General features: G+C 33.8%; 2 protein-coding genes across 2 annotated transcripts; one reads left to right on the forward strand and one right to left on the reverse strand.

Annotated features, from left to right (window-relative positions):
* Positions 1–3,787: 3,787 nt before the first annotated feature.
* LOC116851853 lies at positions 3,788–6,470 on the reverse strand. The gene has a single exon (XM_032831688.1). It carries the CDS (start codon positions 5,756–5,758, stop codon positions 4,055–4,057), a length of 1,704 nt encoding a protein of 567 aa, XP_032687579.1. The 5' UTR covers positions 5,759–6,470; the 3' UTR covers positions 3,788–4,054.
* A 463-nt stretch (positions 6,471–6,933) lies between these two features.
* On the forward strand, positions 6,934–8,960 carry LOC116851854. The gene has a single exon (XM_032831691.1). The coding sequence runs from the start codon at positions 6,990–6,992 to the stop codon at positions 8,691–8,693; it is 1,704 nt and encodes a 567-aa protein (XP_032687582.1). The 5' UTR covers positions 6,934–6,989; the 3' UTR covers positions 8,694–8,960.
* Positions 8,961–10,038: the final 1,078 nt, after the last annotated feature.

Here is a 10,038-nt window from a genome sequence, read left to right on the forward strand (position 1 = left end):
CCCTTTGTAGTGAGACGCCGATCTTGCAACAACGGAGTGATCTGCGCGAGGCTCTAAAGACTCTGGAGCTACTATCTTCCGCCTCAGACTTTCTTTCGCAAACAGTATTCCAACGGATAACCCATAGGTTACTGTCACAATATTTAGATCTAGAAGATCTATCCCTTTCCCTCTCCACCTACAGCCATTTCCTCTGCATCCTCGTCCACCATCTCCATCTTCTCCTCCATCTTCTCTTATAAGTTATTCTCCACTCCCTTCACCTCCCAATAATCCCGAACATTAACGCTCATCCTCCCTCCCCCCACACACACTCTCTCTCTCTCTTTCACACACACGCACGCACGCACGTACGCACGCACGCACGCACGCACGCACGCACGCACGCACGCACGCACGCACGCACGCACGCACAGACACACTACCACATTGTGATTATAAATAAATCGCATATTATTTCTTTTATAAAGAAGCATTAGTTTCTTTTGTTTACCCGTCCTCTCCTATTATCGCTCAAGGTCCAGTCTTGAGTAAAGAGATTCAGTTCTCTGACTCAAAATTGGACCACTCGCCGTACGTCGTCCGGCTAGTAAAGTAACCCTTCTGGTCGTTGACTAGCTCTTCAACCTATAAGTACAAGTGAAGCTTTCTTTATGTTGCGTTCTCCTACAGGACGTAACACTGCGCTGCATCGTATCGCAGAGATTTAAACACATTGTCAACCGGCATTTAAATAGATAAGACGCTGAAAACGTCAACAGATGAATTCACGCCTGAAGAAGCGACGCGACAACACAACTGACCACATCCCGCGCACCGCGCGAGCCATCGCCGACACAAAAACCTCTAACAAGCATGTACATAAGCGACCAACGGCGTCGACACCAAATATACCATTTAATATATAGCAACACCACATTTTAAATATACGACTAAGTTTATTTCTATTCCACTGTTTCAACGATTATTCAGCCTCCTACGAATCCGAACCGACGAGCGTAATCCGGCATGCGACGCATCGCGGGTACAAATTGTAATAATATAAAGAACGAAATAGGAACTTTTTAATATTCCGAATAATATAAACATTATAATATAATATATTTTAATATTTTACAAATTAAATTTCAATTTAAGATATAGAAGCTTAATAATATTTGAAAAATGTTCAAATGTTTTATAAAATTTTTATATCAACAAAAATTAAATTAATTTTAAAATTAAATTAAATTAATTATCAAAATATTATTTATTCTATTGTATGTATTTGTTACAATAATGATATTGTTCCAAGAAATGTTCAAAATAATATTCTTTGCACCATGTACAACGTGTAAAAGCCATTTTACCACAAATATTACATCTTAATATATGTTTTTCTTCTTTAAAATAACAAAAATTTATTGAATTATCAAACTTTTTAGGCTGTGTTGATAAATATCCACTTTTGTACCAACTATATTTAAATAGATTTTGAAATCTTGGAGAAGAAAATTGACTATGCGTTAAACTTTGTAATTTTATTATATTATTACTTGCATGTAAATTTATATCATAATTATGTAAAATAACATTATCAGAGAAACATCAAATAAAATGTTTCCAAATTCTAAAACCAAAAATGTCTAAAGATTGTACAAAAGTAATTGTTTTTTTTTTGGTATTGTTAAAATATTTACTTGTTTATCTGCTGGTATAAATTCTTTTAATTGTTTCGGACAATATCCTGTCCATGAATCAAGCAGCAGTATACTTTTTTTCCAATATTCGTAAATAGATTTCTTCAAACCAGTTTTTAAAATGTTGACTTCTAAGTTTTCCGGGTTTTGAAACCGCAATGTGAACATTAATAGGTTTAAAAAGGGTTTCTTTTACGCATGGCCCAAATTCTCCGCTAGATTCTTTTAATACTATATACAGAGATGATCTTTATACTATATACTTTAATACTATATACAGAAGATGTCCATCTGCAGATATAATGGGCATAATAGTATAGCTATGAATCATAGAAGATAAAGATTAAATAGTAGATTTAACTTTCTTTTACTTCTACATTAGTTAATGTACTGCTAGAATGTATTTATAAATTAAAATCATTTTCATCTGCATTATAAATTTATCCTGCACCCATTTCATCAATATGTGGATTAATTTGTCTCACAAATTCCTTTGCACTTTGACATATCAGGCCTGTTTTCACTGCACTACTGAACTGGTGCAATAAGTTAAAGCGAGACATATATATGTTTTCTCACTTTAACTTATCGCACTAGTGCAGTAGTGCAGCGAGAAAGAATAGGCCTATTGTTACATCAGTTGTATGAGAAGATCGGGTTTTAAAAGTTGTTATTTTATGTGATGTAATGTGATGTGCTTTCTTAAAATTTCATATCCACCAATTTCTTACTCTAAATGAAGGAAGGTTTATTTGCTCCTTTCCTTGTAATACCCATGCTCGCAAATCTATGTCATGAATGATAGATCTTCTAGCAAGAGCTTTTTGGAATTGCATTAGTACATATTCGGCAATAAATACAATTTTGTCCCTGTTTGACCCTCCGCGCATTACATTTTCTTCCCACCTCTGCAATTGCGAAATAGATTTTACTTAAAGGAAAAAAAATTTGATATTTACAATTAGAAAATTCAAAAATAAAAAGACAATGCGATGTAACAATAAGTAATGTAACAATTAAAGTCTAACAATGTCTGTAAGTCTAACAATTAAACATGTTTCTTTTTCTATTGTTGTTTATTATCTACTATTTATATTTATATTTTATAAAACGCACATCTATCTGCTCAATCAGCTCGTATTATTTTTCTTATGTTAAAGTTATAAATTTTACCTTTTTAAAACGATTCTATACAGCAGTAATAGATAAACGTCCTTTTTTTCCACTGTTCTAAAATTCAATTGCTTTCCTTTTGTAATTTAAATTTATATTTCCACTTTCATTATCTACAATACAAATTTCATCTTCATAATTATCTTCTTCAGTATCAATATCATACATGTCCACAAATTGAACATCATGTGGTTCCGTTGGATCAAAATCAAGTTCCCAATTGCATTTAATCTTAACATTATCATTTATGGCATTTTTTATTAGATCGAAAATGGTATCATGAAGTTCAACTTCATGGTGATTAACAGGCGAGACACCAAAATTTGCAATATTAAACGTTGTGATTAATAAATTTATAACATTTGCTATAATTAGTATTATTTATGCTTCGCATTTTAACACAATTTGTTATCTTGTCACCAGTACAAAAATATTTTTTTTTGTGAGAAATTAATTGAAATCATCTTTTCGATTTATTTTATATATAACATTTAAATTAGAAACCCAAAATCAAAATAAATTTTATTTAATTTAAATCGAACAATAATTGTTCAAATAACGTCAGACTATGAATGAAGTGCAGAAACGTACGGCTTTTATATTAAAAGGAAAATAACATTTTGATAAATATTATGGCGTGATGTTTAACAAAGATCAAATGGCAGACTGATATTAAAGTAAAAAATAACACAGCTCCACAAAAAAAAATCGCCGGCACCCGAGACGAGAATAGGTGTCCTATATGTTTTTGGGGTCGCTGATCACGAATCTGCACTCAGAATTGCCGTATCGCATCAAAATTTTGAATAAATCGCAAAAAATCGTTCATAGGTTCATCGGTTTGGGGTTTATGGATTTGAGGTTTGGGGTTTATGGGTTTGGAGTTTATGGATTTGGGGTTTCTCTCCTGACTGCCTGCCCACCTGGTCACCTGCCAGCCTGTCTGTCTGCCTTCCCACCCACCGCCTGCTCGCCTGACTGTCTGTGTGCCTGCTTGCCCAAGGGGACTCACGCTAATCTAGCACCCCGAATCGTGAGAGGCGAGGGGACTCACGCTAATCTACGCCAAGTTGTACAAGTATGTATTTGTGAAATGGATCTAGCGTTACCCATCTTAAACCACGTGGAGGTACCATTTCTTTTAAGACTTACCCGAAATGTTCGGGGGCGCCTACGCCAGGTTATATAAGTATATATTTTTATTATTCTTTTTTGTAAAATCGAGTTATCTTCTTTTCAAATGATCTTCTAACGCCTTTTCTTTTATGTTCATTTATAGTATCACGATCCAAGCTCCAGCAGTAATCTGACATCATACGTTCGTTCCATACTCCCTGGTAACGCTGCTCCATGGTTTTCATATCTTGGTGGAACCTCTCACCCTGTTCTTCGCTTACATCTCCAAGATTCTTGGGAAAAAAATCGAGATGCGAATGTAGGAAATGTAATTTCAAATTCATTAAAGCTCCAATCTTTTCATAGTTCTTTACTAAATCTCCTACAATTTCTTTAAAGTTTGGATCTTTTACATTTCCTAGAAACTTTGTAACTACTGCTCTAAAGCTTTCCCATGCAACATTTTCTTCAGCAGACATGTGTTTTTGAAACTGTTGGTCTTTTAGTAAGGATCTAATCTGTGGCCCATCAAAGACACCTTCTTTTATTTTTGATTCAGAAAGTTTTGGAAATTTCACAGCAAGATATGTAAATGCATTACTTTCACGGCTTTTGAGCGCTTTAACAAATTGTTTTATCAGTCCTAATTTGATGTGTAATGGGGGTAGTAAGATCTTCGACGGTTCAACTAAAGTATCGTGTATTATATTTTTTGAACCAGGTACCAATGCTAATCGAGATGGCCAAACTGCTTGCCTATAATGTTTGTCGCGAGCTCTGCTATCCCATTCACACAAAAAACAGGAAAATTTAGTAAAACCACTCTGTTGACCTAAAAGTATTGTTATGATTTTTAAATCACCACATAATTGCCATTTGTGTTTTTCATACTCTAATTTTTGTAAAATAAACTTTAAAATTTCATACTCTTCCTTCAAAACAACCGAATGTGCTATAGGGATAGGAGCATAAAGATTACCGTTATGTAAGAGTACTGCTTTAAAACTTTTACAAGAAGAATCAAGAAACAGTCTCCAGTCAGCTGCTACGTAACGAATGCTACTGTTAAAAGCATTTATCAATCCTTCAACGTTATTGCAGTAAACCAGAGCATTTGCAGTAGAAAAGAATTTTCTAAAATGTTTATCTCTATTACGATAAAATGATATCTTGGTTTTTGGAGCCAAAACATGTTTTTCTTTCAACCTAGAAGCTAGAATTTCAGAGTTTTCCTTAGACAATCCTAAGTCTCGCACTAAATCGCTTAGCTCATGTTGAGTAAAACAGGAATTTGTTGTTGTATTTTCATCAGAATGGTTAGGTTCATCAGAATCATTACCTTCATCAGAATCATTACGTTCATCCTGTTCACATGTTTGATCAACTGAATCGTTAAGGTCTACATTATCTGATGAACCTTTATTAACAGAAACGTTCAATGTAACTGCAGGTGTTACTGATGATACATTAGGATATTGTATATAGTTTTTTTGAATGTTAGTGTACCTGTTTGTTTCTGTTAAACAGAAATAGCAATCTGCATCGTGATTTTCAGGTTCGTGCCAAATCGTGGGAGTAGAAAAACGTTGTCGTTTACCTTTGTGAAGAGAAGCAGCGCATGAAGAGCATACCCTATTTGGCGTCCAAGCATTGTTTGTATCTTCAGCAAATATGCCATAGCAAAAATGGTACTTTCTTTTCAAAGTGTCTGTTAAAGCTTTACCATTTTTGAAAATATAAATTCCACAAACAAAACAAAAAGAATTGGGACTTATTTTACAACTAGACATTTTTTAATATCTACTTTTAATTAAATTTTTTTCATAAAAATAAAACACACAGAAACTAATTTTGTATTTTTTTGTATTTGTTAGTTTTGTATTTGTTGTATATCTAATGAAAATGAGAAAATAGATAAACTAGATAAAAATAGATATATATCAAACCCATAAGCACAACTCCACAATCCAAAATTTATGCACTTCAAACTTATAAACCTCAAACTCATAAACCCTAAGCCTGTAAATCCTGAACTGATAAAACCCAAACCTATAGAACTTAAACTCATAAACCTCAAACCTATAGAACTTAAATCTGTAAATCTTAAACCCATAAACCCTAAACCGATTGAACCCAAATAAACCGGGTAATGGTGCCAAGAGTAGCAGTTAATGGAATCTACTCACTGCTATATTGAAGAAGAAGAAAAAGATTAATCCCAAACCTGTAGACCTAAAACACATTAATCTCAATTCTCGCCATAGGGTTATGTAAAAAAACTATTACTTTTATTTTACAATTTCAACCTTATTTATCTCTAAACCTATCCATGAAAAACCATATAAATTTACATTTACTAAAGAATGCATTTTTATGTTTAAATCTTCAAAGTTAGTTTGCTTCATGTGATTGGTTTTTTTGCATAAATTTTTTTTTACTTCTGTTATTTGAAGTTTATAATTTGTGAAGTAAGGTTTTTCATGGATAGGTTTAGAGATAAATAAGGTTGAAATTGTAAAATAAAAGTAATAGTTTTTTTACATAACCCTATGGCGAGAATTGAGATTAATGTGTTTTAGGTCTACAGGTTTGGGATTAATCTTTTTCTTCTTCTTCAATATAGCAGTGAGTAGATTCCATTAACTGCTACTCTTGGCACCATTACCCGGTTTATTTGGGTTCAATCGGTTTAGGGTTTATGGGTTTAAGATTTACAGATTTAAGTTCTATAGGTTTGAGGTTTATGAGTTTAAGTTCTATAGGTTTGGGTTTTATCAGTTCAGGATTTACAGGCTTAGGGTTTATGAGTTTGAGGTTTATAAGTTTGAAGTGCATAAATTTTGGATTGTGGAGTTGTGCTTATGGGTTTGATATATATCTATTTTTATCTAGTTTATCTATTTTCTCATTTTCATTAGATATACAACAAATACAAAACTAACAAATACAAAAAAATACAAAATTAGTTTCTGTGTGTTTTATTTTTATGAAAAAAATTTAATTAAAAGTAGATATTAAAAAATGTCTAGTTGTAAAATAAGTCCCAATTCTTTTTGTTTTGTTTGTGGAATTTATATTTTCAAAAATGGTAAAGCTTTAACAGACACTTTGAAAAGAAAGTACCATTTTTGCTATGGCATATTTGCTGAAGATACAAACAATGCTTGGACGCCAAATAGGGTATGCTCTTCATGCGCTGCTTCTCTTCACAAAGGTAAACGACAACGTTTTTCTACTCCCACGATTTGGCACGAACCTGAAAATCACGATGCAGATTGCTATTTCTGTTTAACAGAAACAAACAGGTACACTAACATTCAAAAAAACTATATACAATATCCTAATGTATCATCAGTAACACCTGCAGTTACATTGAACGTTTCTGTTAATAAAGGTTCATCAGATAATGTAGACCTTAACGATTCAGTTGATCAAACATGTGAACAGGATGAACGTAATGATTCTGATGAAGGTAATGATTCTGATGAACCTAACCATTCTGATGAAAATACAACAACAAATTCCTGTTTTACTCAACATGAGCTAAGCGATTTAGTGCGAGACTTAGGATTGTCTAAGGAAAACTCTGAAATTCTAGCTTCTAGGTTGAAAGAAAAACATGTTTTGGCTCCAAAAACCAAGATATCATTTTATCGTAATAGAGATAAACATTTTAGAAAATTCTTTTCTACTGCAAATGCTCTGGTTTACTGCAATAACGTTGAAGGATTGATAAATGCTTTTAACAGTAGCATTCGTTACGTAGCAGCTGACTGGAGACTGTTTCTTGATTCTTCTTGTAAAAGTTTTAAAGCAGTACTCTTACATAACGGTAATCTTTATGCTCCTATCCCTATAGCACATTCGGTTGTTTTGAAGGAAGAGTATGAAATTTTAAAGTTTATTTTACAAAAATTAGAGTATGAAAAACACAAATGGCAATTATGTGGTGATTTAAAAATCATAACAATACTTTTAGGTCAACAGAGTGGTTTTACTAAATTTTCCTGTTTTTTGTGTGAATGGGATAGCAGAGCTCGCGACAAACATTATAGGCAAGCAGTTTGGCCATCTCGATTAGCATTGGTACCTGGTTCAAAAAATATAATACACGATACTTTAGTTGAACCGTCGAAGATCTTACTACCCCCATTACACATCAAATTAGGACTGATAAAACAATTTGTTAAAGCGCTCAAAAGCCGTGAAAGTAATGCATTTACATATCTTGCTGTGAAATTTCCAAAACTTTCTGAATCAAAAATAAAAGAAGGTGTCTTTGATGGGCCACAGATTAGATCCTTACTAAAAGACCAACAGTTTCAAAAACACATGTCTGCTGAAGAAAATGTTGCATGGGAAAGCTTTAGAGCAGTAGTTACAAAGTTTCTAGGAAATGTAAAAGATCCAAACTTTAAAGAAATTGTAGGAGATTTAGTAAAGAACTATGAAAAGATTGGAGCTTTAATGAATTTGAAATTACATTTCCTACATTCGCATCTCGATTTTTTTCCCAAGAATCTTGGAGATGTAAGCGAAGAACAGGGTGAGAGGTTCCACCAAGATATGAAAACCATGGAGCAGCGTTACCAGGGAGTATGGAACGAACGTATGATGTCAGATTACTGCTGGAGCTTGGATCGTGATACTATAAATGAACATAAAAGAAAAGGCGTTAGAAGATCATTTGAAAAGAAGATAACTCGATTTTACAAAAAAGAATAATAAAAATATATACTTATATAACCTGGCGTAGGCGCCCCCGAACATTTCGGGTAAGTCTTAAAAGAAATGGTACCTCCACGTGGTTTAAGATGGGTAACGCTAGATCCATTTCACAAATACATACTTGTACAACTTGGCGTAGATTAGCGTGAGTCCCCTCGCCTCTCACGATTCGGGGTGCTAGATTAGCGTGAGTCCCCTTGGGCAAGCAGGCACACAGACAGTCAGGCGAGCAGGCGGTGGGTGGGAAGGCAGACAGACAGGCTGGCAGGTGACCAGGTGGGCAGGCAGTCAGGAGAGAAACCCCAAATCCATAAACTCCAAACCCATAAACCCCAAACCTCAAATCCATAAACCCCAAACCGATGAACCTATGAACGATTTTTTGCGATTTATTCAAAATTTTGATGCGATACGGCAATTCTGAGTGCAGATTCGTGATCAGCGACCCCAAAAACATATAGGACACCTATTCTCGTCTCGGGTGCCGGCGATTTTTTTTTTGGGAGCTGTGTAATTGATACAAAAAGTTCACGCGATATAAAAATATTATAATTAGATATGTGTGTGTATGTGTGTGCATGCGTACGCGTAATATGTTTTTGTTTTCGTTATGGTGTATTACGAGACCTTACGAAGAAAAGAAAAAAGAGATAAATCGTCATGAAACAGCAAGAGAATGAGATTAGTACAGGTAACGTGCGTCTTTCCCATACAGCACACTTTATCCTGAGGATATCCCAAAAAGTCCCAGATGGACGAAGGTGATCCAAGGGATATCCCAGTAAGTAAATCCCGGGATATCTCAGCAGGATATCGTAAGATATCGTAATACATTATGAGATATCGTAAAACATTGTAAAAATATCCAAAAAGATATTGAAAAGATATTGTGAGAATTTTTGTAAGATATCCTAAGACATTGCAAAATATCGTTAAATCTTTCAATATCCTATCATATTTCTAAAAAGACATAGACATCCAGGAGATATTCAAGGGATATTAAGTCTAGGATATTCTACGTCTTCTGTACATCCTTCAACATGGCATTGAAATCTTATGCAGTCTCGAATTAAATGAGGATTGTGGTAAATAATACATTTTCAATATTTATACAAAATTTTGAAATATGTAACAAATGTAAGATAGTATATAAAATATAAGATATTCGTAGAATATATTGTAAATTTTGCATATATCTTGTAAAATATATTGCAAATATTGGTTATATTATCTGGTTTAAATTAATTCTGAGTGCGAGAGAGAGAGATAGAGAGAGAGAGAGAGAGAGAGAGAGAGAGAGAGAGAGAGAGAGAGAGAGAGAGAGAGAGAGAGAGAGAGAGAG

The sequence above is a fragment of the Odontomachus brunneus genome, unplaced genomic scaffold, assembly GCF_010583005.1.
Source record: "Odontomachus brunneus isolate Ranch 3 - 2012 unplaced genomic scaffold, Obru_v1 Obru_scaffold_194, whole genome shotgun sequence".
NCBI lineage: Eukaryota > Metazoa > Arthropoda > Insecta > Hymenoptera > Formicidae > Odontomachus > Odontomachus brunneus.

Excerpts from the sequence above, each read along its gene's own strand:
- LOC116851853 (XM_032831688.1), bottom strand. The coding sequence starts at position 5,758 with ATGTCTAGTTGTAAAATAAGTCCCAATTCTTTTTGTTTTGTTTGTGGA.
- LOC116851854 (XM_032831691.1), top strand. The coding sequence starts at position 6,990 with ATGTCTAGTTGTAAAATAAGTCCCAATTCTTTTTGTTTTGTTTGTGGA.